Below are 19,547 nucleotides of genomic sequence, written 5' to 3'. Positions count from 1 at the left end.
TGTTTCATGCGCAGTTTTTTTTTCCTAGACATGTAGATAAAGTATTTGCATACAGTTATAGTAGTGCATTGTGTGTTGCCCTGTTAGATATCTTGGATGCTTTCAAAGAGCTATGGATAGAAAAATTATTGCCTTTAGCAAATTAGACATTTCCCTTTAATTCAAACAAAAATGGTAAACTCAGTGTGAAAGCACAAGCAGTAATTTGGATCTCAATCCAGTATCCTCATCAAGAAGTGAATCTCTCCTATTAGCATGTAAAAGCAAGCTAGTAGGACTTATTCCTTTAAAAATTCTGACTCTGGCAAGATAAAAAGAATGCTATTCTATTGCAATTTAATAGCCAGTTTCTATGCTAAATGGGAGTTTCTGTAACTTGAAAAAATACACATATATATTAAAATGTTTGACACTGAGAGTGCCATGCTGCATGAAACATGGGATTAAGAAAACACTATCTACTGTAAAACATTCTTACAGTCAGTCTGAATATACATGAAGTTCTTGCAATTTGTGTTCAATTTTAGAATTTAACTGCATGATTATAAATTACTACTTAATTATATAGAAGCGAGGTTTACTTATCCCCCATGCAGGTTTTTGTACACTGTGGTCTCTTAAAAATGTTTGACTAAACTTCTTTAAAACGGTGGTATCTGCCCTGCCAGAAATGTCTTGTAGTTCTCAGATTGAACTCCCAGAGGCACAATTGCTCTGAAGTTCTGGCACCAAGTCAACCACTTGGCATCCTCCAAGATCTACCACATTCAGACTTCACACACACTTTATCTCATGCTTTACACATGTGTTCCCCTCACCACCAATGACTTAGGATCTAAAACTGCCTGTCAGAGCACAGCAACTCTCTAGATGTGTGGAACACTTCCTCGGACTTTGGGTTGGAAGGGAGAGGGATAGAGAGAAGGGTTTCCCTTCTAATGCTTAGTTTGTGTACTGAATATGTGGGTCGGTAGAAGAGAGAGACATTTTAGCAGAGCGCAAAGTTACACTGCAGGCATACATCAGTTCTGCTCAGAAATGAAAAGCATTAAAAGTCTTATTGAAGGGGTCAAGAATTTAATATCATTTGTGCAGTTGTGAAACGGGCAAAGCTCGCGCTTTAAGTCCATGGGTACAACCCAAATTTACAAAAAGTGCACAGACTGGCTGGACCCATGCAATAACTCCACATGAGAAATAAAAAAATCCATAAAAGACTTTGTCAATGCATTTCCTTGAAGCATGGGAATAGCATTTTTCATCTAAGCAGGCTTGGTCAGCAAGTTAGCAGGTCAGCAAACACAAATGGATCCCTCCTCACCCTGGCTAGGCTACCAGACAAATCTTACTAACAAATCTTACTTTTGCTGGAACTGCTCTGCTTTCTAAAAATAATTTCTTGTGAGTCTAAAACGGATTGTCTCAATCCCTAGCAAGCAGACGGCCTTACTTAACTATTCTGCTACATTCTGCTACTGTGCTTGACTCTTCTTTGGGAAACTTTTACTTTGACCTACAGGCTACAAAGAATCAGGATCATTCAGCAGTCCAATAGGCCTTACTAGTATCTGCTGTTAAGTGCTTGAATCTCACTCTAAATTTAGCTGAAGGTCATTTAAATATGACCTTGAAGATTTTCTTTATATCTCTAGCTAACATTGTGTCATGCATTAATTTTCTAATCTGTTCTGGTAGAATTTTAAGATCAACTTTAGTCATCATTTTAAAAATATACAGAATAACCCTAAACACCTCCAAACCTCTCTATTCAATTTATATATTGCAGAGCTACTGCTATTAAAAAGTATTCACTATCTGTATTAGGCTCTCAGTTAAATTGCTTCTATATTTAAAACATGTATTGGGTTTTCCAGGTTTTATTGCTAGATTTTACTATCTATTGTCTAGCTCCAGAAAGCATGACTCATGTGAATGGTTGATTAACTAAAGATTTTCATCTGAATCAGTTGTGGACTCCACTCTCTCTCTTCCACACTGAAGTACCCCCTCTTCCCTCCTCCCCAAAGTGTCTTCTGTTTCTACACAGCTGAGAGTACAAGGTCTGCCAAGACCCAGCAGTTTTTGTGCACCCTAACTTCTCCACACCCTAATGTTCTTCATACATCTCCATCTACCTACACCTACTTATGTGCCTATGCATGAACTTAGTGTGTCAGTTTACCTTATGCTCTCTTTTATGACAGCTCAGCCCTAATTGTTCTGTATTTTCTCTCATATACAGGTGTCAAAGTCATGCTCAGGACTCATGCTTAGGAGAAGACAGTGGTCACTGTGGACCTTGTCTTAAAGTCAAACACCCAAAGTAAAACGGTCAGACACTTGCTGAAACAACAGTTGAAAATGCTGATCATTACCTGTGTCTCCTCAAGCTGCTTATAAATACCTAATGAAAGGGAGTAAGGAAGATAGACCAGGCAGGGCCCAGTGACAGAACAAGAAGAAACAAGCAAAAGCAGAAATACAGGAAAAGTCCTCTGAGAGCAGGGAGTTGGACAAGGTGATCTGGAGGGATGCCTGCCAACCTCAGAGGAATTCCTCTGCCAAAGCAGCAAAACTCTGACTAAACAGCATTTTCCAACAAAGGCTCTACTCTCCAACCTGGGAAAGATCTCAAATTAAGCAAACCTACTATGATGTTTCCTGGTAACACTTTTCTTTTTGTGCTCTTTCCCTTCATATCACTCCTCAGGGGGTTTTGAAGAATCAATGGAGAGTGTGTGTATATACATATATATATATATGTATGTATATATCTCCATATATATATAGAGAGAGATTTTTTTCCCCCTCAGAGCCTCTACTCCCTTCCCAGAAAGAAACAGGTGGCCCAAAAAACAAACAAACAACCCAAGAATTTGTTAAAAGGGACAGAGTTGTTGCCTATCTCCTGTGGAAGCAGATGAAAAAGGTGGAAACGAAAGGTAGGGGAAAGGGAGAAGGAGAGCATTCATCTTAAATCCTACAATCACACTGCAGAAGTTAGAGCTCTTAAATTTTACTTCAGAGATGCTGAACAAATCTGACAAAACTAAAGTTAGATCCAGAAGTTTCCTTCACAGCCACTTATTACACTTGCTAGTTTTCAGCTACACAGAGGGTGATTACAAAAGCATTATTATTTTAACAAAACTGCACAGGCTTGCTATTTAACACAAAAATACATGCAAGTAAGCTACTTTGAGTATTTAGTGCGTTCATATTTTCTGTGTGCCTTTTAAGCTTCAAAAGTAGGTGTTCCTGTTAAAGCATCCATAGCCAACTCTGGACACCAAAGAAAATGATTGGTATTGAAGCATTTACGAACAGTGAGATGTTTTTCCTCTCTTGCTCCTCCAAAGCTATAATTGTCACCATTTTCTTCCTTTATCTTCCTTGATCTTCCAAAGTGCTAGTTCCATACAAGCAATAGCATCTTCACTACTATTATGACCACCAACTAGGGAGAACAAAAAATATGAAGTGTTAAATTATGTACTTCCTTCATAAAACAAAGGTAGTGCTCTTCATGATGAAGCTGAACAGCTGCTGCACATCTTAATACTTTGTATTCAACTGTTTTTTGGTGCAAATTGTTGCTACTAGAATCCAACATAATAGCACCATACTTTTCACAGTCCAATATTGTCTGGTAGTACTGCACACTACATCCTGCTTCAGTATAAAGCAGAACAGGAATTAAACTTGCCAAAATAATTGGCTTTGGAAAACCAGATTCTCCTCCAAATCCTGTGCTTTCGAATCAGAAGTTTAAAGTGTAACTGAGGACAAATTGGTACTGCAATGAGACAATCAGTCTCTACCTTCATTAGGTAAGGACAAATATCTTCTCAAATACTGCACTATATTTTAACAGAATAGAGTTAGATTCTAAACTTAAAAAAAAAAAGACAATATATGCATTTTTATTGTAGGCTCCTTCAAAACTTGGTAAATCAATGACTGGCAATACAAGTATATGCATGCTTTATCTCATTTTTGTAATTATTGACACGACAGTAGAAAGATTAGCACACATTTTCTGAAACACAATGACAATCATCTAAATAAATGCATACAGTTCTCATTAACTAGCAATGAAAATAGGCATCAGAAAACCTTCTCTAACAGCAAGCCAAGCTAAAAAATGTTGATTGTCAGGAAAACTGTAGCTGACTACTGAAAGTTTAAACACTCTCTAGTGAAAGCCACAGATGCATGATCCTAGCAACGCAGGATACATGAGGAACAGTCCTCAAGTATTTAACAGTCTTTATTCATAAAGAGAAATTCACTTAATACTGATATACTTGAATTTGTCTACATTATTAAATTCTAAGTGAGCTAATCAAGGGAAATTAAATGCTGTATATTTTATGTTAGCTCAAATATTTTGAATAGAGGGACATTTCAGAAGAACATCTCAGATTAACAGTTTTGGGACAGATACTGGTTAGTAAGAAAAGTTGCAGAATTAAAATTCAGTTCAGCATTTTCATCTGAAAGCATAAAAATCCCCTCTCCATTCTATGTTCTTTGCAAGCAACTCAAAAAGCTAAAGGAAAGGTTTCTTAGCATTATAGGCCTACATGTTTTCCTCATCTCATGAAAAAAGTCACAGCTTCATGCACAAGAATAACTGTATCAACAACATATGAAACAAGTTAATTGTAGGAAAACACAGTTCTGAGATTTAAGATGTTCCATTTCCCAAAGCAGGAAAGGACCTAAGCACTACAGACATATAGGCTTTTATCTTTCTCTTGTAAATGTCAGTTTCAAATGAGTCCTCTTGTGTGGAATCCTAGATTTGACAGCAAAGATCAAATGTTTAAAGACAAGTTGTTCAATTCAGGCTGGCACAACACATGTGCATTACACAAATACACTTGTGATAGACACAATAGACTGATAGACTTTGCAAAAGTTATTCTTGCAATACATTCTGTATGGTAAGGTTTCTATTAAGAGTAGACCAAAAAAGCCCCGCACCCACACAGTAAAAAATAAATTTAAAGGCAAAATAAGAGCATCACTGTAGAAGTTAGCTGAAAAGTGTCACAGCTTATGACAGAAATAGAGCAGTTTGTAAGTTTTTCTGTTTCCAGGATAAGAAAACAGCTGATAATGACCTTGCAGTTTCTAGCCACCTTCTCCCTAAATGCACTTTAAGAACTGAAATTTGAGAATTGCCAGGACTTAGATAGAAACTAATTAATTTATTCCTCATTATGATAAAAAATAAAAACAAATAAATAAAGATTCTGCTCTTACCCTCCCCCTGCCCCAACCTGGGTCCTCGCTCCCCTCACCATGGACACTGTCTTTCCTCAAAGATAGCTTCAATTCTTATTATCTTCACTACTTTACTACATGTGAATAGTGCTCCACCTTGCCATTTAACTCTTTAGCTACTATTTTAACTGTGGAAGGAAGTATAACAGTCCCTCTGTGAGTTTTTTTTTTTTTTTTTTTCATATAGTCAGATGTGTGGCAAGGCTGATATTAAACCTTAGTTTTCTAGCTTAATATATTATGCAGGTTTTTGATTCAGATCATCTACTTCATATAGTGCAAGTCAAAATATCTTCAAAGTTGCAGCTCTGGTATCTTTGAAATCAAAAGGCCTTGAGCTGAGATGCTTTAAAGTTCATTCACAATCATTCATTTTCATTACTTTCTGACTGTCAAGAAAGGTGTCGGTGGATTAAATCCACTGACAAGTTAAACTGTCACAATCCTAACACTGCATGGTAGTGAAGGATGTTTCATTTATTAATCCTATGCTTGTGAATAATGCAAATCCAGACTTAGATGAAATATATTCTCCTGTACAATACAGAGCAACAGCACAAACCAATGCAAAACCCAAGAAATAGAAGTCACATGTCAGGCTGCTTTTTTTTTTTTTTTTTTTTTTTCCTTAAACTGTAGATCAGTGTAGTTGCCATTTCAGGTTGTGAATGTAGCTCTTTAGTTGTCAAAGATTAAATATAAACTAAAGCAGAAAATTTTACTAAAGGCAGAACTTCCATTTCAGACAGCGATCTTAATGCTTGCAGAAGTATCTTTAACATTCCCAACCCACCAGCTCCCTGCTCTATGCTGTGTATCAAATTATCAGAGTAAGGGAAATAGAGAATATTACAAGCTTTGACGTGCAGCGCCCAGCCATTCTGATGGATATTAAATGCCATCTACTTTTGTTCAACACGGTGCAATGAAGTCTTGTTAGCAAGCAGATTGTCAGTGAAGCTTTCTGGAGAAAAAACAACTGTGCACATGCCAGTTTAAAATCAATTAAACTGATTATCTGAGATCAGAGTAAAAGCAGGTATTTGGGATGAAATAGTCAATTCAGAATTTATCCTCAAGGGCACTATTTAATTATTATTAAATGCACACATTGTAGAACAGATTAATTCATCACTGACAGAATGACTAAGCACTGGAAGAGATTGTCTGAAGAGGCTGTGGAGTCTCCATCCTTGGAGAGATTCAAATGCCATTGAAATACAGTCCTGCACTCTAGGTGATTAGATTAGTCCTGCACTCACTAGAGTGACTGAAATAGATGATCTCCAACTATACTGTTGAAGTAATAGTATCCATTACAAAGCCTTAAAGATGAACAAGTATATTACTTCAACTGCAATTTTTGTGCATTATTCATGTCTCCTATTTAATGATACAATGTACAGATTGCTTAATAAGACCCTCAGCTCTTACCATCATCTTGACTAATTCTCCTCAGGTAGTCAGCCATTAGACTTCTAAGTGCTCTTTTATGAGGCAAACCTAGCCGATGAGGAAACATTACTGACGTGTCTATTATTCTGTCATGAATTAGCTGGAAAAGAGCAGAGAGCACATTAATAATTACATGTCCAGTTAATCTTTCACCTACTTCCCACCTCACCTAAAACCTTTCCTTTTTGGGAAATGCTCTCAAGTTTATCCTTGAGCCATGCACAGTCTACTATCTATCCTGTGTTCTTCTGTTCATCATAGAAAGACAAACTCTCGGGCAAGAACTGTACAAAGCTATGTTCTGTTTTTCTTTTCTTTTAATATACTGCATTGACATTTATTCATTATTTGTACTTACAGAGTAAACATTACTATTTCCAGATGGACAGCTAATACCATACCATTTTTATGGAAGTTACAAAAGAAAAATCCATCCTGTTAAGGCTACATGCTCTAAGTCTATTCATCCTGTTAAGGCTATAACAGGAATTTTGCTGAGGCTAAGTTCCTCCTTCATCAGGACTTTCATAAGACTATGAAAAGTTTGCAGACTATATCCGCAAAAGTTTGCAGGTTTTATCTCTCATGGAATACTGCTGCCTTTGATAGTGTCAGAAATGTGAATTATGTGATGAACTAACATGAATACCTTGCTAGCAGCACAAGGGTGATCTCATTCAGGTCAACAGTTAACAAAGCTGTTGTTTGACAAGTCAACTATATTTTCCATATTCATCTGCTAAAATGCAACATTCCTAAGATTTATTAGATGACAGTAATTTACCAAGCAGCTACCTCTTATAATTTGCTTTGACCAATTAAAACTTATACGTTTTACCTTGAGAGCAAATAAATCATTTTCTAAGCCGTGTCCAATTAAAATGGTATCTGCACTGAACAAGTTAAGCAGTATTGCCTGTACATCCCGAAGAGACGTTGTAGCATTCTTCAAATCATGCTCTGTTACTCCAGAGAATCTAAGGACATATTTTGAACAGTTTCACCAAGTGAGAAGGAAAAGAAATACCTTGAAGTATTTCTTCAAGTACAAGAAGTACAAGATCTATAGCAGCCATTGCTCCTGACAGCTAAACTGACCCTGGCCAGCTTTGAAATCACAGTGTTGAAGTTAATCAGATGACAAGGCATTTTTTGATTCCTTTCTTCTCCTGGATAATTTAAGATGAACTATGTTAGATGACCTTAAACTAACTTAGCTCTATTACTATGAATAATTGAACTTTTCTTTGTAAGCATGGACCAAAGAGAGCTCTGAGCAAGTAAGTATCACTGCAGTCGTGCATTACACTGATTTTCTCCCAACTTTTTACAGAGAGGCTCAAAAGCTGCTTTTCATCTGTGGGCAGCTGCAAGTTTTCAAGAACTTACAGATACATAGAGTGTTTCTTTCAAATAATTTATCTCAAAGATAAAAAGCAAATAGGAATACTGTTTATAAGTGATCTGTACTAAATGCAGCAAAAACTTGTTAAAACTTTTTTGTCTGTACAATCTGTAGGTCTCAATGCATGGTTTATGACTATTCTGCTTTTCACTGAAGTGTATTTGCACATAATATTTGCATTTATTTTTATTTCTAGTAAATTTAGCCATTCCTAGGAGGTTCAATATAACCCTTTTAGGGCTAAAGAAAGCAGAAGAAAAAAAAATCTTTAAATGTGAAAAGAAACTTTTTTGAAGAGAATAGTCTTAATTGCATTTATCAGAAAGCCTCTTTCCTGACTGAAGATTTTCACCTTATGTTACTAGAAAAACATTTTAAAGAGGCAGATTCCTTCTTATATAGTTACCAGTTGATTTATCAAGTCTAATCTTAATGTAATATAGATTAATAATACACCTACCTCATATTGTAGTCTATGATTTCTCCATCTGGTTTAACAAATGAATCATAGACAACCTGCAGCTTAGGATCAACCACTGTCACTCTGGTAAGCTCCAAGCCTTGTGTTGTGTAACACTATGGGGAAAAATAAATTTAACAGGTGTTTAACATAATTTAACAACAATTGCTCTTTTCTTACAGTATAAGTAGTATTGAGAGCAGAACTGCATGACGTAGTCACTGCGGCACATAGGAAACCATCTTGTAAACCGCAATTTAGTTAACAGAACCAAACTATGTTACTCATACCATCTCGCAGTCCAAAGCGTATACACCATAGTTTCCGTCAAAAGGGGGTGATTTAGTAAATGTCTTCATGAAACCTCCCAGGATCTCCCGTCTCCCATCATGAACATGGAGCTGCAAAGTTTCCATAAGTATTAAAAATCAAGTTTGCTCAATGTATCTCACCCAAGTTGCCAGAAAGCTTTTTTCTTTAACAGACTATGGAGCAAAGAGAGAGTATTTATTGATCAGTATTTACCATGTAAATTAATATCTCCTTATAAGGAACCTAGAATGATTTCACGCAGCTCTGAGTCAAATGGACATAAAAAGCAAAAACAAAATATTGCATTAAACCCTCTAAAAGCTATACCTTTAAACCCTCTAAAAGCTATATTATACCTTTGCAACCTGACACCCAGGAGATCCAACTATTCCATCACAACAGCTGTAGCGTTTTTCCATGCCACCTGGAACTGCCAGAAAAGAGAAGATTAAAAGCAGACTGTTTTTGCAGCAACAAGCAATATGGATAGCAAGCAGCATTTCCTTTACTGATTTTTTTCCCTACTTTCTCCTGAAAGAGCCCTACAGAAAGAGGCAGTTTAAAGTACAGTTTGGTCCTAGCCATGACAAGACAAATTGTACTTAATTCTCTCCCCAAATTAGGTTCCTTAACATAGAAAATAACCAGTGGATGACAGAGGGATCTCTAGTACCCAGAAGCAGGTTCTCTTTATGTATTTAGTTAGTGTAGCATCTAAGTAACTTAGGAGTGTGTCAGAAAAGATGGCGAAGCTCTTTTGGAAATCCATGGAAGGCCGCACAATGAATGTTTTTCCATCTTCTTCCTATGGGGTTTGATTAATGCCAAGTTCAGAGGATCATAGAACGGTTGAGGTTGGAAGGGATCTCTAGAGATCATATAGTCCAAATCCTCTGTGCAAGCAGGGACACCTAGAACACATGGTACAGGGTCGCACCTAGGCAGGTTTGGAAGGTCTCCAGAAAAAGAGACTCCACCACCTCTCTGGGCAGCCTGTTCCAGGGCTCCATCACCCTCACAGTAAAGAAGTTCTTCCTCACATGGAGGTGGAATTCTTGTGTTTCCACTTGTACCCATTACTCCTTGTCCTATCACTGGCCACCATAAAGAAGAGTTTGGCCCCATCCTCCCTACATTCACCCCTCAGGTACTCTTACACGTTGATCAGATCTCCTTTCAGTCTTCTCCTGGCTAAACAGGCCCAGCTCACTTAGTCTTTCTTTATAAGATAGATGCTCCAGTCCCTTAATCATCTTTGTTGCTCTACACTGGACCCTCTCTAGAAGCTCCACATCCCTCTTGTACTGGGGAGCTCAGAACTGCACACAATACTTCAGGTACAGCCTCACTAGAGCTGAGGAGAGGAGGAGGATCACCTCCCTTGAGGTGCTGGCAACACTCCTCCTAGTGCAGGCCAGTATCCCATTGGCCTTCTTGGCCACAAAGGCACATTGCTGACTTATGGTTAAGTTGTTGTCAACCAAGACTCCCAAATCTCTCTCTGTGGAGCTGCTTTCCAGGAGGTGAACCCTGAATCCGTACTGGTTACTATGGTTAATCCTCCCCTGTTGCAGGACCTGCACTTGTCCTTGTTGAACCTTACGGGGTTCTTGTCTGCCCTACTTTCCAACAAGTGTGAGTCACTCCATGCAGTTTCGTATAATCTGCAGACTTGCTCAGGCTGCACTCTGTCCCCTCATCCAAGTCACTGATGAACAGGTTGAACAGCACCGGGCCCAGTACTGACCACTGGGGGACACCACTGATCATAGACCTCTAACTAGACACAGCCCTATTTCTCACAACTCTGAAGTGGATGGTGAACTGGCTGCACAGCAGAGTTCACTGTCTAAGGTTCTTAAAGACAAAAGCATATGCAGAGAAAACTAACTTCATTGATAGCAATCTCAGTGCAAAATAAGTTTCATACTCACAGAGTTCACTTTTAAGAACAGGTATTATGACTTATAATGACTTCTAAAATATCAGTTGTACTTGCCTCTTTGTTCTAATACTCTACCAAAATGGTAATTGCATTCTTCTTTACGTATATGTTTTCCTGAGGAATTAACTGTGTATACTTTGCCACACCTACAACACAGTCTTCTGAAAGCTGCAGGGGGGAGGGGAGAAAAAAAAAAAAAAAAAAAAGAGATAAAGCATATTTCCTAGTGAGGTTGTCAAAAAGTTCAAACATTTTGAATAGGTGAAACAGTATTTCACTTGTAAGGAATAAAGAAGTTACATGTATAGCAATTTGCTAGAGTTGAGCATCTATTTGTAAACACTGTTTTCCCAAGACAAGCGAAGTATGGAAAAGATCAAGTTCCATTTTAGAGAATGGGGGAGAAAGGAGGTGGGAGAGAAAAAAAAAACACACACACACACACAAATTCCACAAGTTTATCTGCAGTTTCTTCTATCATTGTTATAACAATATTAATGAATAAAATACTTGTGAAACTTCATGACCGAGTAATGAAAGCTTAAGAATTCACTTGCAGTCCAACCTCTAAATATAGAGGAGTAGTACAAGATATTGTTATTTGTGTATTTTATTCTCCTATGTAACCACTGAGTCAAGTTCTAGCAGGCAGTTTCACTTACCATCATAGAAAACTTTTTTTATAATCCCATTAAATACAGCATTACCATTTTTTTCAGGATGTGGTCGAGGGAAGTTATTTTCATTCAGTTGTTCCTTAGTCAAAAGATAGTCTTCCAAAAGCTCATACAGAGCAGCATTTGTAAGGTCTAAATAAAGAGAAATTTCCATACTTAATGAATATTAGATCAAATTTAAGCAATTCTTAGATATACTAGTACTTCCAAAATAAAATGAAGCATAAACTATGATGTACATCAAGATTTCAAAGCAAAAATTGTATGTTCATATCTCAGCACAATTAGTAGTGGTCAGCATTGCTCCTAAGTAAGAAGCTACACAGTAGGAAATTCTTAGTCATTATAGAAAGGCTTCACATGTAATACTAAACTTGCTCTTTTCAACCAGAAGAGACATTTATCCCTATTAGAAGAATGAATCTTCAGACATAAGCAGCAGCCTGTGTTGTATCCTTGGCTAAATACCTATGGCAAATACATAAAACTTTATCAAAAGCAGGGTAACATTTTCAGTAAATTAAAGCTAATTATAGGCTGAAGTGGAAAAGTGACATCTTTCTCCCTTCTTTACCACTCTTCTCCTCTGACTTCATAGATCCAGTTTCACTCACGGACTTGCTGTCACTAAGTTTCCCTGAAGGCAGAAAAACATGTTAATTTTAACAGTGTCTTCAAATTCTGATTTCTTGCTGAAGTTCTAAGCAGGTCTATAGAATTAAAACATATTTCTTTCAACTGATACCTATCTATAGCCAAATTTAAATATATAGAATTATCTTTAGTGAAGTAAAACTAAACAATTCTTATCAGCCCATTCCTCCTTCATTCTTATTTCTGCATATGAAACCCTCTTGAAAAAAACTTTAAGAAAGAAAGACTACCATGATCCCTTAGCTTTTTGAGGGTGTTCACAGCAATATTCAGGTACATATTTTTACTGCCACAACGATTATAAATGGATTTTTCTTCTATCAGGGCCTATATCAAAAACAACAACAACAAAAGTTAGTGTGTTAGTGTTGTATGTTTCTATCAACCCCACCATCTAGAATCTAGTATTTTGAACATGTCTATCATGTTTTGAATCTCTAGGTTCAAGTAGTATCCTAACCCCAAAGTGCAACAAAAGACACAGAGAAAGCTGAATGAGTCACCTGGGAAAATAATTTCAGCACCTACGAAGGAAAGTAGGTGCAAAACAAAGCAGGATTTCAGGGAAGATAAATGCTCCAATCAGAATTTAAATCTCACCAAGTATTATTACATTCCTAGTTAAAGAAATACTGTAACTTTCACAAAGCTGCAGGAGAATGAGATTAAATTACAGTATATCATTTCAGCTCTGCAACTGCGAAGAAAAACACCACACTGGAAATAAAAAGTGTGGTTTATTCATCTTTTTGGGAGGAAAAAGGGTTTCTGCCTCCTTGCCCCACCCCTCCCCTCTTGGGTTTTATTTCACTCTTTACCATCCATATAGATAACAGAAAATAAGCCTATTTCAGCTTTAAACGGAGCTTCCTAACAGAAACATTGCAGCAGCTGTAATTTGCTAGTCCAAAGAGCAGAGGGAAAGATGGGAAGCTGAGGAGTCTTAGATAAATACCAGAAAGTTCCCGAGAATATGAAACATCATTTTGTGGGACAAGATATCAGAAGATATGCTGCATGATATAGGGAATGCAGAATAAGTAGTAGAGCCGTAACATCTAATATTTTACCTGAGGTATAGTTTCACACATATAAAGTCTTATCAGAACACCTTCATAAGAAAATCTTTCAACTTCCAGCATACAAAAAATTCAGAGCATCTGAAGGCTATGTGCCTATTGGCCTGTATCTGTTGGTTATAAATTTGAGCATTGCTTGCTAGTATGTAAACAGTTACTAGAAGATCAAAATGATTTTATTTTTATTTTTATTTTTTACTTTTAAAGGGCATGTTTGCTTCCTGCCCTGACCTCAAAATCATTATTTACATTCCAGAAAATGTTCCATAGTTCCATGAAGATTTTTTATTTTGTATTTTCCTACTTAAAAAGAAAGCTTTTCTGTTTTCCTTGTTACATTTCATATCATTTTAGAAGATAGTCAGTAGTGCTAAAGATGGAAGTTTTTTTTTAAGGGAAAACTGGAATTTATTAATTAGAATGGGAAAAGCAAAAGATTCAGTATATTTTAACTTTCTTCTGCTTGCTGAAAAGGCTGAAATGGTCATCTTTTAAATACAAAAACAAAAACACCACCACACTGTGCAGGATAAGACATTGACTTCATTCATTAAGAAAAGGAATCGTAGAGACCTATAACACTTCCAAACACTACAAACCTTATCAATAGCTTCATTCACAGTGCCACAAATTTTGAAGCATTCTTCAAGAAAGAAACTGAAATATCTCTGTCTTATGTCATGTGGTACTTTGGATCCTGATTCTGGAATGGAAAGCTTTTTTCCAGTAGAAACCTTAAAAGAAAACCAAACAACCAAACAACATATCTAGTCAACATGTAGCAAAGCCTCTACTCAGGAACTAAACAGTTCATACATTTTCTTGCATACAAAACAGATAGAGGGTGATGCTTACCGTTTTTCCTACCTACTTTCAACTTTAGTGGGCCGTGCATCCCATCCTGCACATGCTTACTTGAAATATAAACATGAAGCAAACAAGACTTTGTACTCAATAATAATGTACAATATCTATACCCAGAATTAAGTCATTAGTTCTCAGTCTTAATTAGAAAGAAAATCTTGTAGTAATTTGAACACTAGCTTGATTTAATCAATCAGAAAAACATTGGTAGCTGCCATTAGAATAATGCAAATCTCCCAATAGAATGTTAGAGAATTAATGGAGCTGTTGTTTCTTTTTCCCCATACTGAATGCAGGGAAGAATACAAATGGGTTCTCTCACTACTGCAAGTTATTCAGCCCAATTTCCCTGCATTTGGTAAACTACAGGAGTAAGCATAGGCTGAATGTAGAAAATGTACCTTCCTGATCATGTTACCTCTCCTTTTTTCTTTTTGATATGTAAGTGTTGGTTGACCTGGGGCAATTTGTATCTAGGTATAAGTTCTTTTGGAGAAATTGCTATAAACAACTTATTTTTTGCAGAGATTTCTGGAAGTAGGTGTCCTAACAATGCATGAGAGGACAATGTTCAGTTACTGAGAAACACGGCATATAAAGGTTTAGAAGTGTTTGATTTCTCATGAATTACAGAACTGAAAAATTGTTTTTGTCATTAAAAAATGCACCAGCTATTAGTAAATGGACAACAGCTATAAACAACAGGTAGAATCCTTGAGCTGATTTTCTGCCAATAGATTGCTTTGAACATTACTGCTGGAGTTGCTGCAAAGCATACAAGTATCTTTACTTGAAAATAACATGTAATGCATACAGTAAGTAAGTATTTTTTAAAAAAAGTTTTACTGGTATATCACACTGTATAAAATCCATGGTATCTACTATTGTTTTCAATTAATAAGTTTCCTCACTTCAGCTCCCAGGCACACACCATCTAGAGCTACAAGCTCTGCAACAGTAACTCTACGTACCTTACTCTGCACAGGAACAATTCTTTTAAAGGAAGGTCTACAAGGCACTAATGTCATAACATTTCCTTCAAGTAGTACACACAGTTGACTGCTACTGGCTTCAATAGGCTGAACTTTAAGCGAGTTAAAACAAGCTGAAAAAAATAAAAGATAGAGATTAAAAGTTAATCCCTGTTAATTTAATTACTGCTAATACCTAGCAGTAATTAAGTAAACAAAATTAATTAAATAAATCTGCAGTTTCTGCAATTTGAGTACTCCACAGTTGCTTTGGTAAGGTAAGGTAAGGAAAAGTAAACTGCAGAAGTATATCTTGAACTTAGGAAACATTTAGATTCACTTTTGCCAAGTGTTTTTCCACAAAATGTCCTACAAAGGACAACTTGGATTTTGATCAAAATGGTTTTGCACAAAGATTCTAACACAAAGACCTGTCCCTAATCAACTTAGGCTTCCAAATACTTTCATTTGGATATGACGGCTAGCTGCAAAAGCTAACCGCCTACCATCATTCAACTCTCAAATTACCTTCACATAGTCAAGTGAAGGAGACACATTCAAGAGATGCCAATCTGACGTGAAACAAACTCTAGTTTGTCAAACCTATAGATGACATTGTCATACCCATTGGTCCTATGCTTTGAACTTCAGTAGCTGACAACACAGACACAGGTTCCTTCTTTCCAGAAGTTGTAGCAACAAAAGCTTGTTCATTTTTACCAACAGCTGTGAACTCCATTGCTTCCTGCTGGATTCTTGCACTATCACTCTGTTGTAAAGATGCTCTGAAAGGCACAATTTCTTTTTTGCTATGTACCTGTTATGCATACACACAAAAATAGATGAGTTAACATACAAGCAATTCTACCTCACAGCATGATGGCGCGAACATTACTTCTTAAAACTCAATCTGCTATCAGCTCGAAAAGGACAAAGCTGCAGGAACACTGGGAAGGTAAGAGGCTTAAAAGAATATGCCTTAATATGGTCACTCAAAGTATTGTGACAGCAGAGTAAGAAACACTTCCGGTTTGCTCATAATACCAGTTCACACTTCAAAATGACTTTTCAAGGCTCTCTTCATTAGTCTCAGCAGGTCCAGGCAGCTGCTGACTTCACTTATGCCTGGAACCAACTCTAACTACTACAAGATTACATATTTGCAACAACATTTAGGAGAAGCAGTTATGAATAGTTTGTTTTCATTCATTTTAAAGTATTTTTACAATTAGATTACAAGACAGAACCCCAGCAAAACCAAGGTCAGCATGGGTCTACTGATATTAAATGAAGCTACATCAAACCTCAGCCTATTACAAGATTACAACTCACATTAAGATTTGTGGCATGTGCGATTCTTTTCTTTTGTACAGGAACATTTTCTTCTGTTTTTAATAAATCTATACCTTCTCCAAGTGCCTATTAAAAATAAGAATTGGTTGTTTAGGCCAATGATTTTAGAATTTAATAATATTTATTACTTCAGCACATCAGAATATTCACAGTCAAAGCACTTATTTTACACTCAGAACCGTTCAGGTCAAAATTTAGGCAGCAGTATTCAAAGTTCATAAAATTGTTTGAGAAGAAAAGGGAACTACTAGATGTGCAATAATTTTGCATATTATAGTAAGACTAAGAAATCTCATCCAAAAGGAGTGAGCAATTCAGGGCAGTTCTCTGCCTCAGTAAACATGTAGATTTCCCATTATCAAGCTAGTCTAAAAATGACAAACAATTCCTTTTACCTTTCTCTGCTAGTCCTGTAGGCTCAAATATTTAGCACTTACTAACAAAAACATTGGACAGAATGTGTGAACTTGGCTAAACAGTTTCACTTCCCCATAAGCTTACAAAAAAAAAAAGCAAGCAGAGAACGCAAAACAAAATACCTGCTTATCATCTTTCTTTTGCATTTCTTTTTCAAACTCGTAGAAAATTCTCCGACACTCTTCTACTGGATCATCTGATTCCGAGAGCTCTGTATCCTCCTCATGAGATTCCTCTTCCTCAGAAGACGAATCAAATATTATCATTTCAGTTTTTTTGTTTGCACATGCAACTTCAACAAGGTTTTTTTTATTACTCTTCTTAGTCAGGTCTGTTTTATAGCAGACCTCCTTGCCCACATTTAAATAATCAGCCAGATAAGGGCATGTGTCTTCTAGAATATCATTACCTGTACTTTCTTTTATGCTCTGAATCCTCCCTATATTTATTATCATTTCCTTACAATCTCCTCCTAATACGCTTTTCTCTCTCAATGAGTAGCCAGTGTTCAAGACAGACTGTGCTACTCTTTTGCTGGATATACTGTTATCAAGGCTATGACCCTGAACAGATGCTTCAGCTGGCATATTAGCTTCTGCATTTTCTTGTTTCAGAGTTTCCTTCTGCATGCCTGCTTCAAGACAAATTGCTGAAGACCTATATTTTTCCTCGGAATATGCAAAAGCATTTGTTTTCACCATAAGTTTATCTGAAAACTTTGGTATTTCAATGTTGACATCAGACAAATATATCTTATTAGTTTCTGGAGAAACATCATTTAGTGTTTTAGACTTATTTAAATTCCCATCATTCTTTTGACAAGTGATGATTTCCTCCGATTCTTTTACTCTACACTTAGAGGGACTGTTTGCTATGTCATTAGCATACAGTTCTTCTGCACATATTATGGCAGCCAGTTCATCCTTATTACTGTTTTCACAGTATCTAGTTACTCTTGGCTTTTTATTAAGAGTGAGTGGGGGCACATCAATGACAAGATCACATTCATCATCAGAGTCTTCAAGTTTTATTTCAAGTTTCACTGTGGAAGAGTTTCTTGACCTCTTTGTAGGTTCGCATCTGGTGCTAAATGGTGACATGCTTGAACTCTTCTCCTGATATTCACATGGAAGTACTTCCTCTGCCTTAGATCTCTGCTTAGCATTTTCATCCTTTTTCTCCATTGAAGACATAAGGAGGCCTGAAAGATCATTCACTAGAAAGTTATATTCAAGAAAGTTGCTGGACATCTATGATCAATGTATTTTTCTAGTTAAAACAAAAGAACCAAAAAATCACCTATTCAAGTGTTTTAAAACTAATCTACATAACACTTGTGTGCTAAAAAAATCCTACAACTTCATTAAGAGAAAGTGTCTTGCTCTCCTTAAGACTATTTTCACAGGTCAAAATGGTTTTAATCATTTCATCTTAAAACAACAAAAACAAACAAAGACATACAAACAAAAAAAAAAAACACACAAAAATTACTGTGAAAACTCCTACTGTTCTTTAACTCAAATGAAAGAGAAGCATGATCTTAAGAAATTCAGTTCTACTAAGCTACAATCTGCCCGCAGAATTCAGCTAAGGAAAAAAAAAAAGAAATTTTATTAGTTATATTAGCAACTACCAGTCTTATTACAACAAACACCCTGTAACATTTCAAAACAGGCATATTTACATGTTCTTCAAATCCACTTCAGAATAACAGATTCAGAAGTTTGATTTTAAAAAAAAAAAATCTTGAATTAATCTTAAGTTAATCTTTTGTATGATCCACTTAAGACTGCTGGCATGACTAAGTTCTGTGGTTCCCATTTTAAAGGCATTTTGGTACCTCCATCAGGCAATGCCTTCCTAAGTAACTAGGGTGATTACTGCTGCCTGAAAACACAAGTGCTACATAAAATAATAAAACACCAAGAAAGAGAGAAAGATACAAATCTTACTGCTCAGGAGTAATAGGAAGGAAGTAGGAGTAAGATTTTACGGGGTTCCCAGGCTCCCTCCCTCCGTGCTCACCCGGGGCAGGTGAAGCCGCCGCAGCGAGGGGCGGCTCGTGGTGCTGGAATTGGCAGTGCTGCCGCTGGCAGTCGCCCCCCGGGGCGCCGTCGAAAGGGCAGCGGAAGGTGCGGAAATATCCGAAGGGGAGGAACATCCCTCTCCCCGCCACGGGCGGGCGGGCACGCGGGGTGAACGCGGAGCTGGACGCGGCGGCTATCGAGGCTTCGGCGGCGGCGGCTGCTGCCGCTGCCAGCGCGGGCGCCGCGGCGCCCGGGCGCTATGGGGAGGGCGCGCGGCGCCGCCCCGTGCCTGGCGGCCAATGGGGCCGCGGGGGCCGCGGCCTCGCGCCGCACCTGCCGGGGCGCGGGGCGGCCGTTGGGGCTGTTGGAGCCGGGCGGGTCGGGGCGCCGTTACCGGCGGTGGTGGCTCCCTCAGCCCAAGCTCTGGGAAGGCGGCTGGGAGAAGAGGATGAAGCCGTCCCACCTTCCCGCAAGGGGGATCGTCATCTGCAACTGGGTAAACGAAAGATATTGGAGTGAGGATAAAATGGTTGGAACCTAAACGGCGACCTATAATGGCAATCGTATCAGTGGCGGCAATGATACTGAGGACCTGGCATTGAACTGTCGTGAGTTGTGCTGTTCTGGCATTATGGA

The 19,547-nt window shown here is 37.5% G+C and overlaps 1 protein-coding gene across 1 annotated transcript; it reads right to left on the bottom strand.

Annotated features, from left to right (window-relative positions):
- Nucleotides 1–3,274: 3,274 nt before the first annotated feature.
- Nucleotides 3,275–19,045, bottom strand: LOC104575424 (RNA exonuclease 1 homolog). The gene is made up of 15 exons (XM_088527297.1): nucleotides 18,910–19,045; nucleotides 17,007–18,100; nucleotides 15,739–15,931; nucleotides 15,115–15,248; nucleotides 13,879–14,013; nucleotides 12,431–12,527; nucleotides 12,121–12,183; nucleotides 11,532–11,678; nucleotides 10,924–11,037; nucleotides 9,281–9,354; nucleotides 8,903–9,013; nucleotides 8,613–8,728; nucleotides 7,586–7,724; nucleotides 6,727–6,847; nucleotides 3,275–3,457 (listed from the first exon to the last, which is right to left on the bottom strand). The coding sequence occupies exons 1-15, from the start codon at nucleotides 19,043–19,045 to the stop codon at nucleotides 3,369–3,371; spliced, it is 2,763 nt and encodes a 920-aa protein (XP_088383423.1). The 3' UTR covers nucleotides 3,275–3,368.
- Between the last annotated feature and the right edge of the window lie 502 nt (nucleotides 19,046–19,547).

Source organism: Tinamus guttatus, unplaced genomic scaffold, assembly GCF_059628265.1.
Source record: "Tinamus guttatus ecotype Peru unplaced genomic scaffold, ASM5962826v1 Tinamus_guttatus_pri_ptg000276l, whole genome shotgun sequence".
NCBI classification, from domain to species: Eukaryota; Metazoa; Chordata; class Aves; order Tinamiformes; family Tinamidae; genus Tinamus; species Tinamus guttatus.
This window is presented reverse-complemented; position numbering and strand designations above follow the sequence as displayed.